Source organism: Penicillium citrinum, assembly GCF_028827155.1.
Source record: "Penicillium citrinum strain IBT 23319 chromosome Unknown utg000001l:1.0-4955037.0:1.0-4956770.0, whole genome shotgun sequence".
Taxonomy (NCBI): domain Eukaryota; kingdom Fungi; phylum Ascomycota; class Eurotiomycetes; order Eurotiales; family Aspergillaceae; genus Penicillium; species Penicillium citrinum.
In genome coordinates, this window is record NW_026622686.1 from 2,175,744 (window position 1) to 2,202,936 (window position 27,193).

Consider the following 27,193-nt stretch of genomic DNA (forward strand, 5'->3'; position numbering starts at 1 on the left):
GCCTGTCCTAATTAATGAAATAAGGGTTTTACCACAGTAGGTCGTTTGTCTACATTATTTACATAACTATAACTTTCCACATATAGCAGCACATGACTCGCATCATCATTCAATACTCTGTTCATATTATATCCAAAAGCCAATTTATAAACCAGCTTGTTCCAGTTTATCCATATCACGTATGGATGTGATCGATATCCATATCCATATCCACATTATACCTCATATACCGTCATCAATTCACACCACCCCGGTCCATGATCATATCACATCCAAAATCATGAATAGCATCACAAAAGAAATAAAAAAAAATCCCCCATCCAAAGATCCACTTTACAACAACAAAGCCCCAACAACACCAACACCCGCCATAACACCCATAGGCGTAACAACACCACCAACATTAGTACCCGTCTGCGTAGCAAAACCCTCCGTCTCGGTGCCCGTCGCCGTAGCCCGATACTCACTCTGACTCTGAACAGCCTTACGATCATACCCCGTTGCAGTAACAGTGTACGTACTAGAAGCCTGAGACCAAGTCAAGACAGTCCCACTAGGCGGAGCCGTAACCGTTCCGCCAACATTATGCAAAGTCGAAGTCCCGTTCGAAGGCAGGTCACCAGGTTTATAGAATTTGTCTGATGCATCACTGAAACCGATTTTCTTGCAGTCGGTGGAGGAAAGTGTTTTGTCACAGCTTGACCATGTCCAGTGTGGAATTGAGGTGTAGAGGTTTGGTAGATCGGATGGGAAGAATAGAGGCCAGAGGTCTGCGCCTGCGAGGCGGGGTTCTGTATGAGGACATACGTCCCAGGATCTGTATATGTTAGTATCGTACTTCATTTTCTTTATTTGAACTTGCACTCTAGGATTGGGTAGGACTTACGCGGAGATCGCGGCACTTGCACCGCAGCAGGCACAATTCGTAGCATCATTCGCTATATCAAGACCATTTGGAAGATCATCTAGATCGCCCAGGTCACTGGGTATTTTATCGAGAGTTTTATCGGTGACATTTCTGACGCAGGAGACTTGTTCCTTGCGAGCCGTGAGGGTTGTTTGAAGGACTTTTCCTAGATCACAGGAGCAGCGGTTCGGCGCGTTATCTGGGGCTGGCCAGAAGGGAATTGGTTCTCTTGCACTTGGGCAGATTGCGAAGTATTGTTGGATGAAGAGTTGGTATTCGCAGGAGTAGACCTTTTCATTGTCAGTGATTTGATTCGAGTAGTATTTATCGCTTGTGGTAGTATTGGCACTGGGCGGGTTATGTTTTATGTACCTGATTCCAACATGTTTGAGCCATGCAATTGATGTAGTTCTGGTGAGAGGTACATCCGCAATCAACGATACAATCACCATTACCATTGCAATCACGGATACAAGAGCTCCAATCATCTGCTACCTTACGGTTACAGGAGTTATACTCTGATCCCGAGGCACAGGCGTGAGAGGTGATGTTTGTTTGGGCATAAGTGAACTGCGCAAAGCCTAATAAGGCTGCCGCTGAGAAGGCGAGTATGGTAGATGGCATAATGAAGGTTTTCAGCTTAATTACTGAAGACTAGTAATCTCTGTCGTGTCACAGGATGCTGAAATCTGCTCGCTTGAAATTAATGAGATGATCGAACTGTTTTTATAGCCCTTGGTCATGAGTTCAGTTCACCGCGTCTCGGATACCGGCTTATGCGCAGTAGCGGGTCGATCATTGTAAACGGAGCTGTCATCATTGGCATTGATCGTATGGTTGTACAGGGGTGTGAGGGGAATCCTATTCCTGGCTGCAGCAAGGTGTGCGTTGAGCATGGACTGCACTAGTGCAGTGTGGACAGACTGTAGTTGCATACTGTAGTTAGCTGGCTAGTGTGTACTGTACAGGGCAGACTATAATGCATGTTCCGTGATGATGCTGGGATCGAAATCGGGCATTGGCCATTTCTTCTGGAGGTAAGATCTAGGGTTTGGGGTTATTGCATATCTCACATGTAGGCAGGCATTTCCTTCGACTGTCAGTTTGACTGATCAAGTTGAATGGTGAATAAGATGCTAGATCATCCCTTGAATTATCTACGAGGAACTGGAGTTAGTACAAATGAGGTTAGTATCAATGTGGTTGTGTGGACTATTATTAAGGGACAGTGTTCATCCTTGCTTTGACACGAGGTGATACTGTCGGGCCCTGCCGAGACTATGCACTACAGTATTTATCGATGATCCTTGCTTGAGTTCATAAGAGTGCAAGACGTATGTTGGGAGATCCTTGGAAAAATAAGATGGAGAGGAAAATATGATGCGGTGTGAAGTGCATAAACGAGGGAGAGTCAGGATTTGTATTCATTCTGCCTGGAGTATTTCGTACATATTTAACAAGAGTCAATCCAGCCTTGGAGGGAGAGGGAAGCAATTGACCATATGACAAGTTAGTCTTGCGTAGAGACGAGGCTGAGTTAGTCCAGATAGAAATTCTCAAAGAATGAAACCTGAAGTCGAGCCGAAACTAAAGTGGGATTTCATCGTGGCAGGATCCGTCGAGTCAAATCGAGTCGAAATTGAATCAGGCACTGAACTGTGCGATGCGTGGAATTCCCATATGTAATTGGCTTTTGTGCCTGAAGCAAGAAACTGGAGACGTCAGATTTAGTTTTGCATTAGCCAGTGCCAGCCTTAAGTACGATACATGGAAGAAGTAGATGCATCACTTTCGCATACTCCGCATACATGGTATGGACTAAGATGTCTACACCATACAGTCACAGCCTCCATCGCCAAGCCAATTTGAAAAATCAAGTGAAATGACGTCGGGTAACAAGAACTCTATCTGCCGATAGATGTACGAAAATTCGTATCTCTTGCAAGTGGAGTAAACTAAATGATTTAGTGAAAAGAGCAAACTTTGGCCGTTGAATCTCCACCGTGTTGATCCTCATTACCTTTCCCCGCCCCTTGCTCTATTCGGACTATTGTGTAGGAAGGGGGTGCATTGTACAGTATTACGTAGGGACCTTGATTTTATCCAAGTTGAACTGAATCAGGATGATGCACTTTGTGCATAGTACTCCACGAAGTGGTTTAATCCGGAGATAAGTGTACATACGTAGAACTGTGTATTTGCGGCGGTGAACAAAGTCGACAAGCTCATTTCCGAGACCCACGCCGATCGCGGCATGTTTACAGTCCCACATACACTACGAGCATACAGTACAGTAGTTATGCATGGGACAGATAAGTAGAGGTGAAGTGAATGTATGAAGTCAAGATGTTAATGAGGGGATATAATAAGACTACGAAGTACAAATCTATAGAATACTATTTTGGACAAATGCCTGAATTATTCCGTACGGAGTACATTAACATCTCATACAAACATACACATTAAACGACCGACACCCCTGTGCATCGTCGAATCGGAGGTAAGTAGCGAAAGATAAAAAATCGAAACAACACTAAACCTATACACTTTCACAAAAGAATACAAGTAATACAACCAATTCACAAAATCCTTTCCATCCCTCATTACCTTACATCATCGCAATAACACCCGCGACAAGAGCCAACATGCCGGCGGAAACACGGTTAGCGACGCTACCATTGGTGTTGGGCACGGCGGTGGAAGAAGCGGATGCACTGGAAGAAGGGCTGCTGGAGCTAGACTCAGTGCTAGAGCTGGAGGTTGAGGTGGAGCTGCTAGCGGTGGTGCTGGGGGTAGATGAAGTGGTGGTAGCAGTGCTGGATGCCTTAGTCAAGGTTGTAGCGGTAGTCTTGGTAGCGGATGAAGAAGTAGTCGCAGTGGTGCTTGCTTCGGTGGTGGTGGTAGCATCGGCAGTAGTAGTAGTAGTAGTAGTAGTAGCCTCCTCAGTAGTACTGGTCTCAGCGGCGCTAGTGCTGGTTGTGCTGGGAGCAGAGGTGGCAGATGCACCTCCCGTAGCACCGGCAACAGTGAAGTAAGGCAGGAAGTTATAGTCATCCGGGTTAGAGTCGTTGATGATTTCAACGGTATACTCGCGACCCTTGACTAGATCAGTAGGAACATTCCAGGTGAAAGAACCGGTGTTGTCAATGTTGGCTGGTGGCACGCTATGTTAGTTCCGCCGGTGACATTTTCCGAAATGGACACGTGATGTGATGTGATATAGAATGAGGCTATACGTACAGGCAATGGCAGTACCGGAATTGGCGGTAGTGACGGAACCCGATTGCAGACGTAGAGAAACGGTGCTGCCGGACTTATGGTCCCAGGTCAGAGTGGTGGATTCTCCGGCCGTGAAGGAATATCCTCCCTTGGGGTTATTGAAGTCATTATTGGTGCTGGCGGCAGCAGCCAGGGCAGCGAAAAGCGAAGTCACAGTAATGAAGTGCATTATGGATACTGTAAGATAGTAGTGTGGGAATTGGGCGGGTATCTCAGAATGAAAGAGCGAGTGATAAAAAAAGGACTTTGCAGTTGAAGGAGAGACAGGGACTATGTCCGAAGAAAAAAGAGAAAGATATATAAAAAAAAAAGGAGCGAACTCGCAAAGGCGAAAAATTGGGACGGGAGAGAGGGAAAAAGAGGCGTAGCTTCGCCCCCCGGAAGTTTAGGGAAACGACAAGCGTTATAAAAGAGAGTGCAGGCTAAAGGACTAAGTGGAATTGCCCGGGAAGGCCCCGGCACTAAAACTAAAAAGTAAACAGAAAATGGAGGCGAATCAAGAAAAAACCACCCAAAGGGACCTCCGGGAATCACGGCGCTAGTCTCGAGTAGTCAACGCTAGGAGACACTTAGGAAGAGGCTGGCCAGTCGTCGGCCCTGGAGTGAGTGCCAAAGTTGGGAATTTCCACCCTCTTCCCCTCGTGGCGGCGATCCACGAGCCTCGCATTGGCTCGCGTTGATTGGGGAGATTTGCTTGGCTTGATGGTTTACCAATGATGATCCTCGCTTGGAGAGGACCTTAAATGATTTGGGGTTCCACTCCTCGGTTAGGCATCACTGAACTATTTACTTATGTACGCCCGTGGTTGTAGGGGTTATTTTTATCCATAGCGCTAGTACGATGTATACATAGTATGGAAGAGAGGAGAGTAGACGAGAAGTGAGGTGAATAAAATATTTCTACAATATTGTTCGATTCTACTTAGGAGGACGCAGAACAGTACAGTCCAGAGTACTGGATGGAGTAGATACTTGATAATCTGTGGAGTATGTAAACTTACTCTGCCGAGTTACTCCTGACGATGACTATCCCTACCACGACGAGATAGTCTAACAAAGAGAGAAGAAAAAAAATACTTTGTGCAATGAAGAATACAGTAGTTGAATTCATGATCTACTGGATAATCCAATCATTCTAATCATGACAGAACTAAGGAATACCTTGCGGGGCTGAACCATGCGCTTCCTCCAATAGTCCATTCTCCCCCAGCCAGACAATCACTTCCATAGCCCGTCGGTCCTCGTCTTCTTTTTGCCGTTCCAGTAACTAAGAGATTAGCATATTAGTATACTATATCAATCAAGAAAAAATATGAAGGGACTCACCGCTGAAAGAATTCCTTTACGCCCCCTCTCTTTCTTCTCCTTTTCCTTCTTCTCGGGCTTCGTCTTTCGTCGCTCTCGCTCACTAACATCATGCGAGAAGTTGCACTGATCCCCCCCGGTTACACTGCCCATTCCGAGCAAAGTGTCGACATAATTGCTTCTTGCCTTCACGAGGCGGCGGGGGAACTCGTTCAGGACCCTGTCGTCGACTGCTAGCCTGCTCAGGTGCCGAGTCACTACCACTATCGCTATCGCTTTCGTTGTCACTGTCACTTTCCTCGTCCGAATCAGAGCCACTAGAAGAGGTCCAATCGCTGGCATTTGACTCCTCCGATGAAAGATTCATCGGGTCATCCAGCTGATTAGCCACAGGATCCGCCCCCGCAGGAACAGAATTAGCGTGAGCGGTCAAAGCACCCGCCTCCGAACGATTCTCTCCCGTATCAAGAGTCATGGGATCAAAGACTTCAGCTGTCTCGGGAATGGTTTCTTTCGGCTCAGCCTCATCGCCATTCCCAATTCCGTCTTCAGTGCCGACCTCGGTTTCGGTTTCTTTACGGCGTTCGTCCGATCCAAGTTGTTTTTGTAGCGCGGCTATCTTGAGACGAGCAGCTTCGGCTTCAGCTTCCGCCTTGGCGATTCGTTTCTGTTCCCGATCCAGGTTGCGCCGAATTTTATCAGCCTTGCGCTGCGCTATCGTTGCTGCATCCATGGCTGATTCCGGATTGGTATCGCTATTCTTTCGATTATCTTTTTGCTTTCCTTTGTGCTCATTTGCCTTTTCGTTCATTTTCTCCTTTCGAGCTGCTTCTCGAGCCTCCTTGGCCTCTTGAATAGCCTTTTTCTTCTCCTCCACGCGTTCTTTCGTAGGGAATTTTTTCTTTCGCTCCGCAATCCACGCTGCAATGTCGGCCGATGATTGTAAAGTTGCCGTCTTACCTCTGTAAGAGAACTGAAGCGGTGCGCACTCGGATCCAGCTGCCGCAAACGTTGATTCCTCGTCTACATCTTCTTCATCCTCGCTAGACTCGTGTTCTTCGGTCTTCGGAGTCAACCCAAGCTGGTTATGCTTTCGTTTTCGCTTTCTCGGCCTTCGGGTCGTAGATGTCACGTCCGCTGCGGGTGGTGGCTTGCACGGTAAAGGATTGCCGAAACTAGGGACTGCGGGTGGTGCTGGAGTTCGTGGGACGCTGGATTGGGGTTTATTAAAGGCAGCGGAATGATCACGCTTGTTTTGAGGCCTTGATTTGGGCCCGTGATTATTATGATTCCCCTGTGCGTGGGAAGACCAGGATCCTCGAGGTCCATGCCCATGTCCATGTCCATGTCCATGTCCATGCGGGTGTCCATGTGTCACTCCTCCATACGGTGTGGTTGCGGATGCAGGAGCAGGCGCAGGCGCAGCTGGTACTTCAGTTCCCCATGGAACCGAGTTCATTAATATGGGATTACTCGGCGGCGATGCATGCTGATGGGCCACATTTGGCTGGTAAGGTGTAGTTTGTGGAGGGTAGGATGCGGAGGGTGTAGTCAGGCTGGGTCCAGCATAGTGTGGAAGAGGTTGGAAGGCGGCCGATCCAGCGGGCTGATGGAAAGTTTGGGGAGGTTGATAGGAAGGTGGATTTTGAGGTTGTTGAAAAGTTGTTTGCGTGTGAGGATAGGGCGGGGGCATGTACGATGTCGCCGACACCGGTTGAGTTGCATAACCATAGTTTCCCGGCCCGTAGTTATAACCGTTGTTAGTATTCTGATATGCCTGACGATTTCCATTTGAGTTGTGATTTCCTCCTCGACCTCGATTTCCCTGGCCTCGTCCGCGTCCTCGTCCACTACCGCGGGCATTCCAGTGTTGACCATGCGACGTAGCGGAGGAGGCCTGAGGGACTGGCGGAGGAGGAGGAGGCGGAGGGAACGAAAACCCCTGGGAACTCATGATCCCTCTTGGAGGTCCCACCGTAGAACGATTTACACCATCGCGCGAAAAGCAACAACAAGTTTTCTAGCAAGAAACAAAAAATCCGAAATCGGGGCCGCGCTTGAAGTTTTCGAAGCTTTCCGTTCTGACAGCTCGCGCGTCACGTGCGGGAAAGATCCACCGGGCCGCTTGATTGGCGACAGGCTTTTTGGTTTCTCGAATCTCTGTGCTGTGATGCCCTGCATGGGCCTGGAATGAAATAGAAAGTCATTGTGTGATATTCTCAAGTCTCTGGTCATACAATTATCATATCTACTGTTCTACTATACCCACCATGTTTATCCTTGTACGTTGATTGTCTGGCTGAAGATGGGATATCATTTTTCACTGACTGCAACTAGACGACCATCTCAGATCTTATCCAAATCTCGCCTGAGGACTTCTCAAAACTCAGTGCAGTAGCGATTGAGGATAATATTAACGAGAAGTATGCCAATAAAGTATGTGCCAAATATTTGAAATGGGTTTGATTCGAGTATTCCGCCTATCATTGCACTGGATTGTTCAGCTATCTGACTTTGCGTCTAGGTAATCCAAAAAGTCGGTCTTTGTGTCAGTTTCTATGATCTGTTGGAGTCTTCAGATGGTCTCATCGGCCATGGAACTGGACTTGTGAACGTGAATGGTACTTCAACCTCTCGCAGACTCCATTTGGCTTGACATAGCTGATACATCCACAGTAAAATTTCGAATGATTGTGTTCCGGCCTTTCAAAGGGGAGATCGTTCTGGGCAAAATTGCCAGTGGAACAGAACATGGCATTAAGAGTAGGGAACTCGTGACTTCGAGTATATGTTGCTTTTTCGGTTTGAGTTAACATTCTCATGACAGTTGCTGTCGAGTTCTTTAACGACATTTTGATTCCGCCAGAGCTTCTGATGCCGGGTGCTAGATTGTGAGTTTCCCTCTGCCTTCTACATTGCTCTTAACCAGAATCTCAATGTCGATTGGTTACTCATTGACAATAGTGATTATCCCGATCAAGTATGGATTTGGGAGAACGAGGAAGGCTCCAGTTTCTATTTCGATGTGGGAGAAGTAGTCCGGTTCCGTGTTGAAGCCGAAGAATGGCACGACCAGATCCCTAATGCCCCAGAGCTCGCAGACGGAGCCACGTCAGAGCGAAAACCGCCTTACTCAATTATTGTATGTTCAGAACGGTGAACGCTGCATACTTTGATATTCTCTTCTAACGAACTACCACATTCTAGGGTTCAATGCAAATGGCAGGACTGGGACCGATCACCTGGTGGTAAGGACCTTCACGATTCTCTTCATGGTCCGATCATGTGATTATCGGTCCATAAAGATCGGACTCGTGTCTCTATGGTATACATGCTAGTGTGTATAGTATACCTCGTGCATTTCTTTGATAGTCAGATTAGATACCCATGTCGGCGGTTGAGCGGAGACCGACGGCGCCAAGTGATTCAGAACATCCCTGCATAAGTCCTCAGTACATTCAAGGCCACGTAGACATATAGCCCGAATACTACGAGAGGTGAGTTTACTCCTGGTACGAAGTACATTTATATATTATGTATAGCACTATTCCCAAAGTCCAATCATCGACAGGGCCAATATTGATTGCATAAGATCCAGGTGAGCAATCGGAGTGTTCTCCGGTGGTGAGTCTGCATATGGCTGAATAACCCCAGTCTAAATCGGATTTAATTAGGAATACAGTTTGATTAATTGCTTCAGGAACAGGTCATAATCAAGCCACAATATTTTTTAGTAATATATTGTTTCCAACTCCACCACGACTCCATTTGTGACTACACATACACTGTTACTTACACAGTGATGAATAGTCCGACACTCCGGCTGATCGGACTAGACTGACTTTTCGCCGACTGTTCGCCGCGGCTACACCCGGCCAGTCCATTCAATTGTGGAGTGTTCAGCTTCTTTCAACCACTCACAATTGATAAATCCATTCGACAACTAAGAAAAAAAAAGCTGTCTTCCATACTTAGAGACCGTCAAACTTTTTTTTTCTTTGCCCCGAAACGGCAGAACAAAGTATTATTCTTTTTCGATCGAATCCGGTCAGTCCGAACGCCTCCCACGTTTTTTTCTTTCTATTTTCTCCCATTTGCTTGATAATCAGGACACTAACAATTTCCAAAGGCGGTGATCTCATCTTATCCTTGATAAATCACATCATACAGCTTTCAAAGCTTGCCTTAAATTCCAAATCTATCGTTCTCTTTTCTTTTCTTTTGCTTTTTCTACAATTGCATTAAGCTCGGCTTGTTATCGACAATATGGGTTCTACTGAGAATCACCACACTACCAACGCTCGGTTCGGAACACTTGCTGTTCACGCCGGTGCTCCTCACGATCCTACCACTGGCGCTGTCATTGCTCCTGTATGTGATGACCTTATCCCTTGATTCAGTGCATCTCAATAACAATTTGTTTTAGATCTCTCTTTCCACCACCTTCGCCCAGACTAGCGTTGGAAGCCCTGTCGGACTGTACGAGTACACTCGTAGCTCCAACCCCAACCGGTGAGTTAATCGCTCCCGCAATGAGACGGTCTCTATGTAGTCAAGAGATTCAGAAAGCTAACTTCTCCCAGTGACAATTTCGAGCAATCTGTCGCCGCCCTCGAGAATGCCAAGTACGCCCTTGCTTTCTCCTCAGGCTCTGCCACTACCGCTGTTGTCCTGCAGTCTCTGGCTGCGGGGTCTCACGTCGTCTCGGTGTCCGATGTCTACGGTGGTACTCACCGATACTTCACTAAGGTTGCCGCCGCTCACGGCGTCAATGTGACTTTCTCGCCTTCCATTGAGCTTCACGTCGAGGATCTGATCCGTCCTAATGAGACTAAGCTCATCTGGATCGAAACTCCTTCCAACCCTACCCTCGGCTTGGTCGATATTCAAGCTGTTGCTGATATCGCCCACCGTCATGGCATCCTGGTCGTTGTCGACAACACTTTCATGAGCCCCTACGTTCAGAACCCGCTCAACCACGGTGCCGACATTGTTGTTCACTCCGTCACTAAGTATATCAACGGTCACTCTGTATGTTATTTAGCTTTACTCGCCCCTGTATCCGCAAAATAGAGGGAAAACAACAGTACTAATACTTTCCCCCCAGGATGTTCTCATGGGCGTTGCTGCCTTCAACTCCGAGTCCTTGAAGGAACGTCTCACTTTCCTGCAGAACGCCATTGGTGCCGTTCCCTCGCCCTTCGACTGCTGGCTCGCTCACCGCGGTCTGAAGACCCTGCACCTCCGTGCCCGCGAAGCCACCAAGAACGCTACAACCATCGCCCAGGCCCTCGAGGCCTCCCAGCACGTCATTTCCGTCAACTACCCCGGCATCGACTCCCACCCTCACCGCGCCATTGCACTGAAGCAGCACCGCGACGGTATGGGCGGTGGTATGCTCAGCTTCCGTATCAAGGGTGGTCAGGCTGCCGCACACAACTTTTGCAAGCATACCAAGATTTTCACATTAGCTGAGAGTCTGGGTGGTGTTGAGAGTCTTTGTGAGGTTCCTTCTAGCATGACTCATGCTGGTATCCCTAAGGATCAGCGTGAGGCGGCGGGTGTCTTTGATGATCTTGTTCGCATGAGCTGTGGTATTGAGGATGCGGAGGATTTGAAGGCTGATGTGCTTAAGGCTTTGGATCTTGTTGCTTCTGGTAAGGCTTAGGATGGAAGCGCTTAAAATGGGGTGGGGTTTGGTTGATGATCTTTTTCACGTTACCCTTTGCATGCATTTTTTTACGAAAATATTAGATAATAGACGATTTTCCTTGGGGTGTTATAATACACCTGACTTTGTTCAATTACCTCCTTCTTATTAGTCGATTCCAATTAGGTATCGATGGTTATATGTACTATGTAAAGAGACGGTCACAATAAGAAACGTTAGTCTGATCCATGGATCCACCACAGCAATTCATTGCCCGGTTGAGACTAGTTCGATCATGAGTTTAAAGTAAGACGTACCCCATCAATCACATCAATCAAACTATCTGATTTAATAATTCAACTCACGAATATCGTCCAGCTCAATCAAAAAGTTCCTCATAACTATTACATTCATTATGAAAATCCCTTGCGCACTAAGAACAATCCTCCTAATAAGATCAAACGACAAAGCTCACGGAAGTACCAAATATGCAATAAGACACTACATCTGCTCAACACAATTCGAACAATGCACAACCTACAAATCAAAACACTTACTAAAGCTAATAGCCGATTACCATTCCGGAAAAATGTCCAGAGTACAACGATTAGAATCAAGGGATATTCTCTGTACTAGAATATCTCTACATGATCGTGCGAATTTCTTCGTCAAGCACCTGGGATGGAGCGCTCATCTTCCCCCAATTGAAAAATGGAAGGAAATGCCACGAAAGAAGGAGCAGCAACAAAAGCAGCAGGAGGAGGGTGAGGAGGATAAGGAATGTGGAAACTATGAGGAAGAATTGTATTTTCGACGTATTTATTGGATGATTGTTGAGTCTGGAATATTGAATATCCCACCTCTACATACTGGTCATTCGGTTCTTTATTATCAGAGACCGGCGAGGTATGTTGCGAGCTGTATGTGTCTTGCTGTGTATAGTGAGGATGATGCCCAGGTGGCGATTAAGAGGTTGTGGGGATGTTATGATCCTGAGTTTGTTTATGTGAAGTCTCATGAGTGGGTTGAGAAGAGGTTGGGGCGTAAGAAATTTGAGGAAAGGGTTGATTGTTGGAAGTTTGTTGGAGATAAGAGTACTGTTAGTGAGAGACCTCCTTTGCGGAAGCGTACTAGGCGGTTTGAGGTCTATAATTGATGAGATGTCTTGTGGTAAATGTATTGTGATTCAGTTTGGCTATTTAGATGTAAGGTGGATATGAGAACTGCTGGCTTTTTTCTTGACTGACATGGGCCAGAGAATTTTCTACTAGATAGTATATGATTGAATCCAACCTGACTGATATGGTATTTCTCGATGCAGACTACGTAGTCTTAAATCATCCATGACCTTTGCTGTCCTTGGTACATCTATGTTCAGCTAGCATAAACTCTATCCTGGGCTGTTCAAGATAATTCCAAATTTATAACTACTTCCTGAACAAGTGGTTCATGTATAACAGTGTCCCATAGTTGATGATTGACTTTTAAATTGTAGCTTGCGCCTACCGAGGGCACGTATTATAAGCAAATCAGCTTTCTTCCGAGAAAACGACACAAGGTTGTCTCGTGCGTTTCCATGAGTGCCGCAGAATTATTCCAATGCTATGTGAACTGTCAATCAATTTAACGAATTGAAATGTGTCTCTTGGATATTCAAAGTTTATAGTTTTTAGTATGGCATGAGCTGGAGTATACAATTTACACTATTCACTATTACAAGAAGTACCACTAAGATTGGGTTTGATCCTTTCTATCTATATTGAAGCTAAACATTAAGGACTCATAAAATATAGAGGCTCGTAAATAAAATATGGAATTGAGCCTCATTCGAGTCTTCCTTGAAATCTTCTCTTCGAATCTTCCTTGGAGGATAATCTTCGACCAAAGCGGTAGGTGGGCAATGCTTAGTCATCACATATGCCCGCCGCAATTTTTGGGAATAACGAGATTCTCGGAGTAAATGGACGCACAGGGGATTTATATCATCAAACCTATTGAGTCTACTCAACTGGATTCAGCTAGTCGATAATACTAGCAGGTATTTGGGAAGCCATATTTTTTCTTCGCCGGTCTACTTCAATAAGCTCAGAGCTGCGTCCATTTTCCATCCGCCTTGAAAATGGCTTTTAGCTTCGGCTTTTCTGGAGATGACATCGATATCGACGACACTGAGATCAATAATGACACATCGGTAGTGGCGCCTATGCCGGGAGTGAACAATTCGTTGCCGGAGTTGGTGAGGGCCAACAAACATGATATGAATGAATGGGTAAGTTTGATATCTTATTCTGTACTGTGTTTTCTTTTCTTCTTCTTTTTGGCTACACTCCTCTGTTGAGCATACCCGGAAACTTGAGGTTCAAAGTAGTTGGATCTACTGGTATTCTGTACTCGATATTTGTATCCCGAGTCAATGTCTTTGGATTGACAAACAGCATATATCACATTCCAAGGTTGTTCCGAGTCTAATCGATTGCAGCTCTCTGTTCTTCCATCACAATTATATTATAACCGACTGGCAATTACTGGCACGCCAATTGTCATTGCACGTCGGGAAATTTTCGATATTCGCACACAGTTGATGGCAGAAGATAACGAAGGTCATGATAACGAAGAACTCATCTCTGGTCTAGAGGAAGGCGATTTGAAGCCCAATTTCTACGAAGGAGGGTTCAAGACATGGGAATGTGCACTGGACCTGGCAAAATTGGTCAGCAGTGAGGATTCGAATATTCAGCCCTCGAATTCACAGAGAGATGCCCATTTCATCGAAGTTCGTATTTTCCTGCATTGATTTCTCCTCTTTTGACTGCATTGTTGACGATATATCCTTGTTCAGCTGGGCGCAGGTACTGCAGTCCCATCACTGGCCCTCTTTGCCCATGCATTGAGCCTGACTCAGACTGTGGAGAATACGCCTGTAACCAGGAAAATTCACTTCACATTCGCGGACTATAATGAATCCGTTCTGCGTCTTGTCACACTCCCAAATCTCATTCTTACCTGGCATAATGCACAGTCACAAACTACTGCGCCAGAAGCCGAGAGCCAGGATGTTCCATCCACCACCCAGGACGAAGAATTGGATATCACCCCCGAACTTCTAGACGCTTTCAAGGCGGATCTGTCGCGACGTGGCATTTCTCTGGACTTTATTTCTGGAGCCTGGTCTCCGGATTTCGTGGAATTTGTCTTTTCTTCTCGCGATGAGAGGGATATTCAAACTTTGGTACTTGCAAGTGAAACGATTTACTCGCCGTTATCCTTGCTCGCCTTCTCTGAGACTCTGTTGGCGTTACTGCGTCGTTCTAGCACTGCTGCCGCTACTGCGCGAGCCTTGGTTGCAGCTAAAAAAGTCTATTTTGGCGTTGGGGGAGGCGTAGATGAGTTCCTTGCTACATTGAAAAATGTATGCGGGGATGGACTGGAAGTGCAGCAGAAGGTAGATATTCAGTCGGAAGGTGTCGGTCGAGTTGTATTGGAGATTACACCGGCTGGGAGTGGTGCTTAGTAGAACATCAAACGTTCAAAGCCATCTTTCCACCACAGCTCGAATCATACGGAATACCAGAGTGACAATTCAAACAAATGAGATTCAAGGGATCAGATGCTGGATTGAACTTCCATCCTAACGTATATGTACATGTTTTGCCTCATTGTGCATGTCTATCATAGACAGCCACCTCAAACAAAGATAAAAGAAAAGACTCCATTCTTTCAATTGTAGAGACCTTTAGGCCTTGGACCGAGCAGCCTGGGCCTCTTCGGCCAGCTTGTTCTCGCGCTGGTAGTGGGCAATAACCTGGCTCAGATCGGCCTGGGAGCCGGGAGAGTTGTTAATGATAGGAGCGACGTTGAACATACTAATTAAGTTTAAGTTAGTCATGCTGTATTTTTCAACGAAAAATGGAGATCATATAAAAGAGCGGTATCAAACGAATAACGGAATCACATACTCGGGCTGTCTCAAGGGAACGAATTCACGGGGTTTTTCACTCTGGAGGATGTGTCGGTCCTCGGCGGCCTTCTCCATAATTGCGGTGTGAATAGCATTACGCTGTTCAAAGGTTTCTTGAGAAGGGGTCCACTTGGCAATGAGGTCGGAGATCCACGACTCCGACCCAGATTCCTGTTGAGCCTTGGTGAAGCGGTAGAGGAGGTAGGCGGAGACGAAGCTACCGGCGGTGACATAAAAACTGCGCTGTTCAGTGGAAACCACAAGTTAGCAATCTGGAATAGTGGCATTGGCGGTCTGTTGAGAGTCTTCGTTTCATCTTCAGACCGTTTGGCGGGGAGTAGCTTACGCCAAAGCCTTCATTCACGGGCTCGGCATGGGCATGAGAAGAACCGAAACGACGGGGGGGCCTGGGTGCGCAGCACCTGCCGCGTCGAGGCAGCACAGCTTCTGGCGGCGAACATGGTTGTTGGGGGATAATTGAGGGAAGTCGAGTTGGTGATGACCCTTTCCGCCGCCATGATAGGATGAGGTTGCGATTCGACCAAGTCACGTGCGTGATGCCATTTCCGGACTAGCGTATTTGTCGGCTGCAAAGTAAACCCGCGCCGTCTTGTTTCTTTCCAGAATACATTCCATCGCGCTATTTCTTGATCAATTCTATGTACGCATTAATTTTTTTTAGAGCAAATGCAATGCAATGTGATCCCCGCTGCGATGGGATATTATCCTGCATATGCAAGCCCATCGGGGATCGAGGCGCCGTATTTCCTGGGGATGGATGCGATGGGCTCAGATGGTGATGCCTCATTTCTTCCTTCTCCCTAACAGCACTAGAGACACTAAAAAGCATTACTGTATGGAGTACAGACCCAGTGGACCCATCGTTTGTGGCCCATAATCGCAATTCTTTGCAGGTCGTGTCAGGCTGTCGATTGAACATGTCACTCTTGGGAGGGTCCCCACTATGGCCCTACTGTTTACTTGTTCATCCTCGCCTGATTTTGTTGGTGCCCAATGCCCCAATGGTGCACACCAATTGGTCTATCTTCGGTCTGAAATCGAATTCCGTTCGCTTCACATTCCGAAGACTGGGTACGCGGATCAGCGTTGAACTACAATATTCGTTCCATTAGGCCTAAAAATGGGGACTCAACGCCCACTAAGGTTCGGTCCGCTGCGCTCTTCCCAATAAGGGTCGCACATTTCAAGTCTCTCATAGTTCGCTTACAACTGAATTTCTTTGTCGCCCTTTGCGCGCCCTTCTGCATTCTTTCATTCTTACTGGAAATTGAAATTTGGACTTGGACTTGAACTTGTCCCGGATTTGTCTGCGTACTCTAACGGGCAGCCTTGCTTTCGTGTATCGCAACTATTTGCGCCCACTCGTCTGACTGGATGACCCAGTAATTGACTCTCTGCCCGATAATCACATATTCCACGCGACTTGACTCCTGTATTCGAGCCGACTGAGCCCTATTGTTTCTTAGTCTGGCTAGCGTTTGGGCTATATCTTGAAGCACCGCCAGGGCAAGTTCCAAATGTACAGTGCAGACTAAACATCCGTGAATCACCCGACCCAAAATTTACTCATCAAGTTACTGTATTTATTCTCGCAGTGATCTTATTGGAAACACGTCTTTTCATATCACTCCATAGACTTGGGCACGCATCACTCAACCATCATGGCAGCCGGTGGCAAGAAGGCCAAAGGCAAAGATAAGAATGCGAAGGGAGGAGCAAAGCAGAAGATTAAGAACAGCAAGAGTCCGGAAGCAACAGATGACCAGACAATAACTCAATCTTCGAATCCTGATACTCCGGCCCTTGTGGTACAAGAACCAGAACTTGACCAACCAGCAGAACCAGAACCAGTACCCGAGCAAATTCCAGAAGCCATTGAACCTCTTGAATCTTCCCCAGTGCCAATCGACCATGAGGAATGTCAGAAAGCCTCATCTCATCCTGACGAACTTGCAAATCAACCATCCTCTGTGAAGGAAGATTGTCCCGAAACCGAGACTCCTGTGTCGATTGATAAAGACACGAAAGAGGCTCCTCTTGAGCTTGAAGAGAGCCAATCACTCATTGAAGACAGTATCCAACCTGTTGAAGAAACGACCAAGCTGGAAACAGAGGATAAAACGCCTGTTTCGTCCCCGGCTGCTGCATATTCGCCCGTACCTTCGCAGGTACCATTACCATCACCTTCTCTGACTGAGGCTCGGTTTGTATCTAGCGCATCACCAGAAGCCCGATTCTACCCTGCGTCTCCAGCAGCGAGACCTTACGCTTCACCGGTGCCATACGCTTCACCGGTGCCATACGCTTCACCAGTGCCGTACGCATCTCCTGTATACGCCTCGCCAGTGCCATATACACCACCGCAGCCATATATTTCGCCTTTCGCATCACCTTACGTCTCACCTGTGCCCAAGGTCAGCAGCCCGCTGGCTCGATCCCATTATCCTTATATGCCCCCCGCCATGCCTCCAACAATGTCCCCAACTGCAACACCTCCACCGCCTCCAGCTCCAGCGGCTCCCGCGATGGCTCCTCCTCCGCCTCCATCGACAAACCAAAGCTATACTACATCTGTCCACTCACCTGTCATGAGCACCGCTGGGATGGTTCCTCCATATGCTCCTTACCCGGGTGGTCCTCAACCAAGTCCTCAATTCATGCACCGAAGCTACAGCGTATCTGATCAGCCATATGCATCATTCCAAGCTCTTCGAGACCTACCCTTGGGCAATGGAGCACCACACGAGAATGGTACTATCTCACCACCTGAGAACGATGCAGAGCATATTGAGCTTCTCAAGAGAATCCAATCTGCCATTCCCGACATCAATCGTCTACTTCATGGATTCCAAAGCACCCACAGCAGACTCAACAGCCGCGAAGCAGAAATGAAACAAATCGGGAACCAACATGAACAAGCCCTGATGCATAAAGAATTCTATATCGAGGCCTTACAATCTCAGATGAAAAAGACAGCCAACGAGAGCGCTGAAGAATGCGCTAAGCTAAAGAACACCATCAACGAACTTCGTCTCGAGCTTGGAAATCTCCAGGAGAAACAAAGAGACCTCGAAGATGGATTGGCTACTCACCAGAGAACAAACGAAGAGCTTTCTCAAAGCAAGAGTGACCTCGAAGCAGACCTCGCCAAATTAAACACCAGCATCGAAGAAGCGCAGGCCGCGCACGAGAAGGAACGTGAGGAACAGAAGGAAGAGCATACCAAGGCCCTTGCGATACAGAAACAAGAACTCACTGAATTATTCGAGGAAATCAAGAATGAAGATGAGAAAGCCGCTGCTGAGGCACTCGAAGCTCGAGAGAAGGATCTTCGTGACCAGCATGAGGCTAATAAAGGCGAATGGGAAAAAGAGAAGACTCTCATGCAGGAAACACTTGAAACCCATCGCAATGAGCTCGAAGCCACAAAGACGGAATTAACTTCTAAGATTTCCACCCTTGAATCTAAGGAGTCTGAGCTAGAAGCGCGCCTTGCCGAACTTAACTCGATTCGCGAAGAAGTCGCGGCCAAAGTGACCGAGCTTGAAAGTCGGGAGAAAGAGCTTCAGGAGACGCGTGAGAAGAATGCTCAGGATATTGAATCACTTCAGAATGGTCATGCCGGTGAATTGGACTCTCTCCGTCAGACTCATGCTGGAGAATTAGCTGCTGCTGCGAAGGAACTCAATGATAAGATTGCTGCTATTGAGACCCAGCTTGCTGAGAAGGAGAAGAGTTGGGAGGCAGAGAAGGCTGGGCTGATGCAGCAGATCTCTGAGAAAGATGGAGAGTTGATGAGTTCTGAGAGGGAGAAGGAGAGGCTGGAGGGTGATGGCCTTGTTAAGGAGCAGCAGCTTCAACGGGCTGTTGATGAGATGAAGTCGACTATCGATCATCTTGATGGTGATTGTGACCGGCTGAGAAAGACACTTCATAGTCTTGGAGAAGCGACTGATCTCAAGACTAAGGGTGATCGATTCTTGTAAGTGATCAGACCGAGTTAATCTCAACTTTCCCCTCTCTCGCTCTCTTTCTCTCCTTTTGGTTGATGATTTTATGATTACGATCATCATGAAGTTCATGTTTTCATTCATTCATTCATTCGCGTTCACGTTCATGCCCCCATCTATCCATTCATTATTACTATTTCTTTTGTCATGTCGAATGCATCAATTGTTTCCCTTCTGTTGTTTCATTTCGTCTATTCCGCTCTATAGAATGTTGATATCGCTATAAAATGTACATGATTCTAATAAGATCTTTTCTTCTCCTTTAGCACGGACTGTTTCAACCAACTCTCGCAAATGATCCACGATCTCTCCCAAGACTACTTCGCCTATCTCCCCATCGACCCTCCAAAAGATATTCTCGCCAAAATTCCCTCTGAACTACCTTCATTCCTAGATAATAGTCCCGCCTCCCGCGATTTACGATGCGCTTACATCCGACATGTGGTATCCAAAACCCTAACTTACCGAGTCTTCCAACCCTTCCTATTCACCCTCGGTCGCCGCTACGATAAAGCCGACACCTTCTTCCAAATGCTTTCTATGGACATTCGTCGCAAGTCTGTTCGTCGCGAGGCATTCTGGAGACAACAAACTCTAAAAGCAGCCTACACGACCTCAGACGCTAAACAATCGATTAATGTTGCGGCCGCGGTGATCGTCGATGAAATTATCGATCATATCAGACACTTTGCAGACCCTAAGCACTTAGACTCACTCTTAATGACGGTACGAAAGATCGTCAAGCTTGCTGCAGAGACATGGCGTCATGCTCGTGTCGAGCGAGAACTTGTTCTGGCCCTCTTACCGGCGCCAGATTCCGAGGACGTCTCGAATGAGGGTTGGTTGGAGTATGGGGTTGCCAAGGAAGTTTCTCCGATTCAAAAGAGTGATCCTACGCGACATGTTGTATTGAGGACATTCCCTTGTGTGATTCGGGAGGCTGCTCATGAAGATTTTGCGTTTGCATCGGGTGAAAGGGCGAATCCGTGCGTTTACTCGGCTGGTGAAGTTCTTTTCTCAGATTCCCCGGTTGTAATGGCTCGATTGCAGGAATTGGCGAAGAAATCTACTGATACGTTAGTCAATGATGGGAGTCAATTGTCTCCGCCTAAGACTCCTAAGGGATCTCAGGAGAATCTTCCGTTGAAGAGTGTTGAGAAGTTGGTTGGTGTTCATACTGCGCCGGCGAAATTGACGGTGCAGTCTGCGCCTAATAGTCCGAAAAGGACAATTCGTGAAAGTATGAATGGCGTCCGTTGAAACTTGACCTTTGTTTTTCTTTTCTCTCTCTCTCTCTCTCTCTCTTTTTTTTTTTTAACTGCTTCTTTTTTGTTGTTCGTGTATCTCTTTGTGTCAATTTCGGAATGTCAGATATAAGGACTCGGGGTGTTTTCTGTTGATTTGCAGCGACTGAGCGACTGAGCGATTGAGCGATTTGAGAAACTTGTGTATTTCGAGTGTAATAGTTAGTTGTATGGATGATTTCAAGTTGTTTATGACTCTAATCAAGAATAATCACTATTTGCTGTAGCACTGCCCAGTATCAAAATGTCTCAGACTTCATTCCCGCGGGACCCGCCAGTGACAGATCCATGGAGCTGGCAGCGCCACCCCGTCTCCCGTCCAGACAAGTTCATAAGTACACGAGTATAAACAAGCTCGTGGGACTTTGAACTCTTCAGCCCTATGTGGCTTTTCACCCTGTTTGGACCCCACGCGCTGGGGAGGATAAGAATAGAACAAGAACACCCTTGGGTGGCTCAGTCTCGTCTGCAAACACTGCAAAAGTGTGCGCACAGCCCGACTGGCGTTTCACGATTGTACTTGGGAGCTTCTTACTTTCTGCCTTGCCATGATCCAAAATCTGATGGTGGAATGTGTAATGAGAATGAAATGTAAAGTGGGATTAACTCTTGCATAATTCGAATAATTAGTATCGGAGTATTTTTGATTACTATGATTATGAGTATTGTAGTAAAATGTAAGAAGATGTAAAAGAGAATCACGCGTGCCGAGCGCGGGGCTCGGCGCTAAATGAGGCTCATTTCCAGGCGCATTGCAATCTCCCACAAGGCTGATCGCTCTTCTCTTTCTCTCTTTCTCTTCTTCTCTTTTTCCTTTTCGTCATGACACAATCTCGATTACAATTTACTTTCAGCCCTTCTTGTCTTTTTCTTGGCATCAATCCTTTTTGTACCCCCTCCCTCCCTTCCCTTCTTTTCTCCGCCCCCCCCTCCTTCGTGCTGACCATCCTAAGCTGACTCTCTTCTTCTTTTTTGGCCCCCTCTAGCCTGGTCGCGCGCGCATTCGATCTACTGAGTGAAAGCTCTTTCTCCGCTCTTTCTACTCTTTTTATAAACTCCCTTTCACCGGGGTTTTTCCCCCCCCAGATGACCGATGACCGGGTATTTGGATCTATATAATTCCCCTGAGCGACGGAGTGGTGGCTTATATGCCAATGCTTTTCCATTTCCTGACCCTCTATCGCCCCCTTCGGATGGTGACTCGCCCCAACTACCTGTCGCTGCTTCTTCATGGGCCAAATTGACTCGCGATCATCTGAAAATGTCGAGTCCCCACACTCTTCAGTCGCCGGCGGGGCATCATCAGTTGGAACTAAACACCTCGGACCCTTATCTCTCCGCAACATCCGATCCTGAAGAGTCTGAATTCCAGGCCAGTGCGATTCGATTAACGCCTATTGGAGGAAGTCCCGGTCACAGCATTTCGTCACCTCATGATGGGTCCGCCTCGAACTCGGGTCATTCTGCCCAAGGACACGAATATCTATCCCCGCAAAATAACACCAATAACAACCAATATATTGACCCTGGGGCTTGTACTTCACCAAGCAATAGCCATTTTCTTGACCCGACGACTATTGATATTGCTGGTGGAGCTGGTGAATGGTCGAATGCGGCTGCCGCCTCTTTTGCTGCGCCTAATATAACTACATCAACTCAGCCTTCAACATGGAATCCAATGATTGGAGTAGACACCTCACAGTATCTGAATCCAGAGAGCACTATTCCGAGTCCAGCGTCGGCAACGGAAGCATCCATGGTGCAAAATAATATTCCTATGACAGCAGCAGCAGCAACAACAGGACCCTTCGTCACATCAACCCAACCAGGCCTCGGCATCTCAAATCAAGCTTATGGACAGCCACGGCTTTCTGTATCCTCGGAGCATCGCGCAGGTCATGGCGGTGCAGTACCACCCGTCACTCGGGGGAGGAGTCCAACTGTCACGGTGGAGTATATCCCACGCGGGGATTCTCCAAAAGCAGAGCCTAGTAGACACCAACGACGTGCAAGCCGTTCGTCGAATCACCTTTCAGTGAATGGGCCCGATGACCAGTCAACCGAATCGGAGGATGAGAATGATGATGATAAGCACTCCATCTCATCGATCTCCGTTCAGCGATCACAACGTGGTCAATGGCACCCCAACCCTGTAACTGGCCTCGGCGGTCTTGATCCACATTCGCGCGGTAATGACTTTGTGCCTAGTCCCAATGACCTTAAGAGTGAAAGGGAGCGCGAGGAGAAGAATGAAGCTATTAGTCGCTGGTCGGAGTGGGTAAGTGAGGCGGGGAGTGAAGCTGGGGATGACCCCGAAATCCCTCCTCCTAGGAGGAATGGAAAAGTCCCGAATAATCGTCTTCGGGCAAGGAGTACAGGTGACCGTCCTCTAGAGCAAGAGGACTATTTTAACCTCAAGTTTGGCCCTACTGGAGAGGCAGTCCCCGGGCCGCGCCTGATGCTGCATGAGTCTAGCGAAGATGAATATAGCGAGACATCGGAGAGCACTGCTGATGCAGATGAACCAGGCCGATATGATCGGTCGACTCCGGAGATGTATACCTCTCTTGAGCAGGAGGGACAAGCTCTTTATCCCTGGAATGACTATCCGCAAGGTCCAGTCCGAACAGAACCGATGCAGCCGGGTAGCTCTACAGCAGCCATGGCGGCATTCGAGAGGCGTGCGAGGGATTTGGAAACAGCATCTCTTACCGCGACTATCGACAATAACAGTATCATCAACTTCGGGGCATTGAGTATCAGTGATGCACCCAAGAAGAGTCTTTTCAAGCGTTCCTACCAACAAGCATCCAATATCCTCAAGCGCCAAAATTCTGATATTTCACTCGCGACAACCAACTCTCATCAAGCACCTCCAGAACCACAGCGCAAAGACAGTGGCTCTCATCGACACCGGTTGAGCTTATCCACAAAACATTCGAGATCTCCTAGTCTGAGCAATGCTCTTCTTTCTATGTCAGGCAAATTGGCGGCGGTCGGTGGTAGCCATTCAGTCCAGGCTGTCTCCCCCAACGCAGAACCAAGCACTGGCAGAAACAGTTTTCAAGGTCGAAATAGCCTTCAGGGCCGAAATAGCCTCCAGGGTCGAAATAGCCTTCAAATGAAGCCCCGTGGACGAAGTAGGAGCGAGGTTCCTCGGCCCCCTTCGCCAGGACTCATAGACCTGATGACCACTCACGGCGGGCCACCCGTCGCTAGTCTGACCCGGTATCAGCAGCAAGAATTAACTGCAGAGCCGGAATCAATAAATGCTGCACTCGAAGTTGCACGAGATATGACCGGTGTTGAAGAGGATGAAGATAAAGATTTGGCTGAAGATAAAGGTCTGGTGATGGAATTCCCACCTGTGACGCGCTTACCGGTACCCACATTCGATGGATTTAAGGCGCAGATCATGCAATTGAATCCTCGATTAGAACCTGCTCTGATTCATCGATTCGCCCAAGCACAAGTCCACCGTTACAAGACTCTGGTAGAACACCAACAGAAGCATGCCGCTGCAGTCGCAAATCGGAACTGCAAGTCTGGCAAGTTCTGCACCGCGCTTGGAGGTCAGCCGGTGCTATTGCAGCAGCAGAAAACGCCAGCCAATACCGAAGCTGGTCAGACCCAATTCCGTATCACAGATTATAGCCAAGGAAGTGATCAACCATATGTTGCAGGCGAAGGAGCGATCGCCGCCGCACAATTTCCACCAGGCGTCCCCCTTCCGCCTGTCAGCAGACTCCCAGCTCAGTTCGAGTGTCCGATTTGCTTTCAAGTGAAGAAGTTCCAAAAGCCATCTGATTGGACCAAACATGTTCATGAGGATGTGCAACCGTTCACGTGCAGCTTTCCTCAGTGTACCGAACCCAAATCGTTTAAGCGGAAAGCAGATTGGGTTCGACATGAAAGTGAGCTACATCGGCAGCTTGAGTGGTGGACATGCTCGTATCACGAATGCACGCATACGTGCTTCCGCAAGAATAACTTTGCCCAGCATCTTGTTCGAGAGCACAAACTACCCGAGCCGAGGATGAAAAAGACGAAAGGGTCTGCGACTAGTCAACAGGAACAGGATTTCTGGCAGCGGGTCGCTGATTGCAGACATGAAGAAGAGCAAACTCCAAGCAAGGAGCCCTGTCGTTTCTGTGGGAACGTTTGTAGCTCCTGGAAGAAGCTAACGGTCCACCTGGGGAAACACATGGAGCAATTAGCCATGCCAGTTCTGGAATTAGCGAAACAAAGCTCAGCCCCTAGTCCTAATTCCATGCCGATTGTGAGCGGGTCCGAATCTCACGCCTCTGTCCTCGGGGGATCTGCACCTGCACCGTTCCAGAGCTATCAGACTCCAGGAGATCCTTCTGCATCGGCACAACTAGCTCAGCAGCAATATTCCACTAATAACACCGGACCAACCAGCCACGCCTTCTGGTCCTCCGACATGCCTATGGCCAATTATTCATCTATATCGGGTACACAACTGTCAATGGAACCGGAATCGATCGACTTCGGCGATCAATACCCTGGCTATGGCATGGGGCAATACAATGACCAAGCCACGCTCCACCCACCAGCCCAGACCCACCCCCTGCATCAGGCCTCGACTTCTTCGTCAACATACCCCCCGCCCTACAACGCAGTCCCACGGCCCCGATCACCCGAGACAGACCCTCTAATGCCGAACTCTTATTCGCTGAGCTCACAACTCTCGCCTCAATCCGCTTCTTCGCGCCAAAACCCTCAATTACAGCAGGGACCCGTGTACTCCGCGCAAACGGGGTATCAGACATACCAGCCCGTGGCGCCTAACGGTTCGTATACCTCTGCGTATACAACAAGCTATTCCTCTCAAATGTGATGAAATGATATACGAATTATCCCTTTTTTTTTCTTCTCACTATCCTGTTCTCTTTTTTTTTTGATCTTCTCTTGCAATGATTTTGATTCTTCTCACTACCAATAACCTTGGTCATGCAATTGCATTTTTTTGGGCGTGTGTCTACATGTATACCCCCCCTTTCGTTTTCTACCATTCTACTTTCTTATTCATTTTCCTTTTTTGGGTAGCTCGGGTTTCTACATTTACCCGATTTCCACTCGGGTGCTTTGCACCAAGTTGTACGTCACGTTTTGGATAATCGTGCATGAAGGAAGGGATGAGAATTTCACAACGTTTTTTTTCTTCTCTTTTTTATGCTCATTTCAATTCCATCACCAACTTTATCTCTACCTAGATTGATAGCTTCGTTTTTCCTTCCTCTTTTTCTTTCTTGGTACTAGCACCCATGCTTTCAAGTAGTCCGAGCAACCATTTACAATTCTGGATTGGGTTTTTTTTTGTTTCTCGTCTAGCCTCTTTCTATCATTGCGCATATTTGCTTTTTTCCCTCATCTTAATTCTTCCAACCACGTATGTATCTATGTATGTATGTGTATGTACATAGTATCTCTCCCACGGATTCGATTATCCAAAAAAAAGGGATCACGTAATCGGAGTTTGACATGTCGGCGATATGTTTGGTATGATGATAACGAGATTGGGGAATTGTGTACATATTTTACGCGGCACTGGGGAATTCTGTCTCAGACTGGTGGCCTGTTCATAAACCATGTGCATGGCATATGAGATATCATATTTTTTTTTTTTTACTTTCGAAAAAATTTCGGAAAGGGAGGAAACTCACCCGTCAATCCTGCATAAGTCTTTTTCGCGTGTTTCAAAAGGGGGTGGATGGGTTTGAAAGGGACGGTTAAAGGTTGATAGCCCTAGATGGATGAAAGTAGGGGGGGTAGAAGTCTCAGTAGCAACGGGTAGTGACTGTACAGTACTGGACGCGTGGATGTCAAGTCTCAGGATGTTTCACGTTCATCCCTTGATTTACGGCATGGCATTGAGGAACGAGGGCGTCGATCGTCCCTGTCACAGCCCGATCTGGTCCTTGCGTTTAGATTCGTAGTCTTATCTACATAACTATGAGATGAAACAGGATGTACGATGTGAAGTAATACTCTACGTCAGCAGTACGAAGTATTCATCAGCTTACAGTAAGTGTATACATACTCCGTAGTAGTATAGTGATCAGGGAGTATGGAGAGGTTCAGCTTCAGCTCAACGCTATGGCCAAGATGCATGATCCATCGTTTTTCTACAGTAGGTATGCCGTAGTTTAGTCGATCATGAGATAATTGCATCGTACTGCCTGGTACTCTGTATTGTACCGTACATATCAACACATCAAACCCCCCAATGACAATCATGAATTTGCGCGGAATCTATATCCGCGACATTTCCATGAACAGGTAGATATACTTCGTAGAACGACCCTAAGATGAACTATGACTCCGATAGAGTGGAAGCGTTGGAACGCCATCTTTTTAGCGTAGATACCACTAATCAAGCACCATCTTAGAGAAGGGGAAATGATCGACTTAGGGTTCGAGTTCAAGTTCATGATTGTGCTTGGATCTACGGAGTACATACATACGTACACTCCCAATCAGTACCATACATATTTAGTAAGTTAGTTACTATGTACAGTACAACCCGGGTGAATCTCGTTTTTTTCTTTCTCCCATGCAGCGGGGCTGTGCAATCAAGGGATGACAATGACATGCACATTCCACCTTCTCCCCCCCCCCCATCCCGTATTAGCGTGCTAAGTTCCACTGAGGGGAGGGGGGAAACTGTTTCTGATTGTCTTTTTTCTGTTTCTGTTTCTCGGTCTCGCTTTTTTTTGGTATTCTTTTTTCGTCATT

The 27,193-nt window shown here is 47.3% G+C and overlaps 10 protein-coding genes across 10 annotated transcripts; 6 read left to right on the forward strand and 4 right to left on the reverse strand.

Moving 5' to 3' along the window:
- Nucleotides 1-333: 333 nt before the first annotated feature.
- Nucleotides 334-1,842, reverse strand: N7469_000816 (uncharacterized protein; the record flags this gene model as incomplete). Its single annotated transcript, XM_056639736.1, has 4 exons — nt 334-817; nt 887-1,197; nt 1,280-1,561; nt 1,678-1,842. The coding sequence occupies 4 exons, from the start codon at nt 1,840-1,842 to the stop codon at nt 334-336; spliced, it is 1,242 nt and encodes a 413-aa protein (XP_056505493.1).
- A 1,673-nt stretch (nt 1,843-3,515) lies between these two features.
- On the reverse strand, nt 3,516-4,355 carry N7469_000817 (GPI anchored serine-threonine rich family protein; the record flags this gene model as incomplete). The annotated part of the gene is made up of 2 exons (XM_056639737.1): nt 3,516-4,060; nt 4,148-4,355. The coding sequence occupies 2 exons, from the start codon at nt 4,353-4,355 to the stop codon at nt 3,516-3,518; spliced, it is 753 nt and encodes a 250-aa protein (XP_056505494.1).
- A 981-nt stretch (nt 4,356-5,336) lies between these two features.
- N7469_000818 (CCCH zinc finger protein) lies at nt 5,337-7,445 on the reverse strand (the record flags this gene model as incomplete). The annotated part of the gene is made up of 3 exons (XM_056639738.1): nt 5,337-5,453; nt 5,513-5,594; nt 5,638-7,445. 3 exons carry the CDS (start codon nt 7,443-7,445, stop codon nt 5,337-5,339), a joined length of 2,007 nt encoding a protein of 668 aa, XP_056505495.1.
- A 316-nt stretch (nt 7,446-7,761) lies between these two features.
- Nucleotides 7,762-8,743, forward strand: N7469_000819 (DNA-directed RNA polymerase III subunit RPC25; the record flags this gene model as incomplete). The annotated part of the gene is made up of 7 exons (XM_056639739.1): nt 7,762-7,773; nt 7,829-7,927; nt 8,016-8,112; nt 8,168-8,254; nt 8,319-8,382; nt 8,456-8,633; nt 8,699-8,743. 7 exons carry the CDS (start codon nt 7,762-7,764, stop codon nt 8,741-8,743), a joined length of 582 nt encoding a protein of 193 aa, XP_056505496.1.
- Nucleotides 8,744-9,757: 1,014 nt separating this feature from the next.
- N7469_000820 (cystathionine gamma-lyase CYS3) lies at nt 9,758-11,159 on the forward strand (the record flags this gene model as incomplete). The annotated part of the gene is made up of 4 exons (XM_056639740.1): nt 9,758-9,862; nt 9,918-10,003; nt 10,075-10,522; nt 10,599-11,159. The coding sequence occupies 4 exons, from the start codon at nt 9,758-9,760 to the stop codon at nt 11,157-11,159; spliced, it is 1,200 nt and encodes a 399-aa protein (XP_056505497.1).
- A 571-nt stretch (nt 11,160-11,730) lies between these two features.
- On the forward strand, nt 11,731-12,297 carry N7469_000821 (uncharacterized protein; the record flags this gene model as incomplete). Its single annotated transcript, XM_056639741.1, has 2 exons — nt 11,731-12,047; nt 12,084-12,297. The coding sequence occupies 2 exons, from the start codon at nt 11,731-11,733 to the stop codon at nt 12,295-12,297; spliced, it is 531 nt and encodes a 176-aa protein (XP_056505498.1).
- Nucleotides 12,298-13,260: 963 nt separating this feature from the next.
- On the forward strand, nt 13,261-14,652 carry N7469_000822 (protein-histidine N-methyltransferase; the record flags this gene model as incomplete). The annotated part of the gene is made up of 3 exons (XM_056639742.1): nt 13,261-13,410; nt 13,621-13,914; nt 13,981-14,652. The coding sequence occupies 3 exons, from the start codon at nt 13,261-13,263 to the stop codon at nt 14,650-14,652; spliced, it is 1,116 nt and encodes a 371-aa protein (XP_056505499.1).
- A 222-nt stretch (nt 14,653-14,874) lies between these two features.
- N7469_000823 (putative NADH-ubiquinone oxidoreductase 178 kDa subunit) lies at nt 14,875-15,617 on the reverse strand (the record flags this gene model as incomplete). The annotated part of the gene is made up of 3 exons (XM_056639743.1): nt 14,875-15,004; nt 15,098-15,337; nt 15,490-15,617. 3 exons carry the CDS (start codon nt 15,615-15,617, stop codon nt 14,875-14,877), a joined length of 498 nt encoding a protein of 165 aa, XP_056505500.1.
- Nucleotides 15,618-16,781: 1,164 nt separating this feature from the next.
- N7469_000824 (uncharacterized protein) lies at nt 16,782-20,390 on the forward strand (the record flags this gene model as incomplete). Its single annotated transcript, XM_056639744.1, has 2 exons — nt 16,782-19,102; nt 19,397-20,390. 2 exons carry the CDS (start codon nt 16,782-16,784, stop codon nt 20,388-20,390), a joined length of 3,315 nt encoding a protein of 1,104 aa, XP_056505501.1.
- A 1,305-nt stretch (nt 20,391-21,695) lies between these two features.
- Nucleotides 21,696-25,295, forward strand: N7469_000825 (putative C2H2 finger domain protein; the record flags this gene model as incomplete). Its single annotated transcript, XM_056639745.1, has 1 exon — nt 21,696-25,295. One exon carries the CDS (start codon nt 21,696-21,698, stop codon nt 25,293-25,295), a length of 3,600 nt encoding a protein of 1,199 aa, XP_056505502.1.
- Between the last annotated feature and the right edge of the window lie 1,898 nt (nt 25,296-27,193).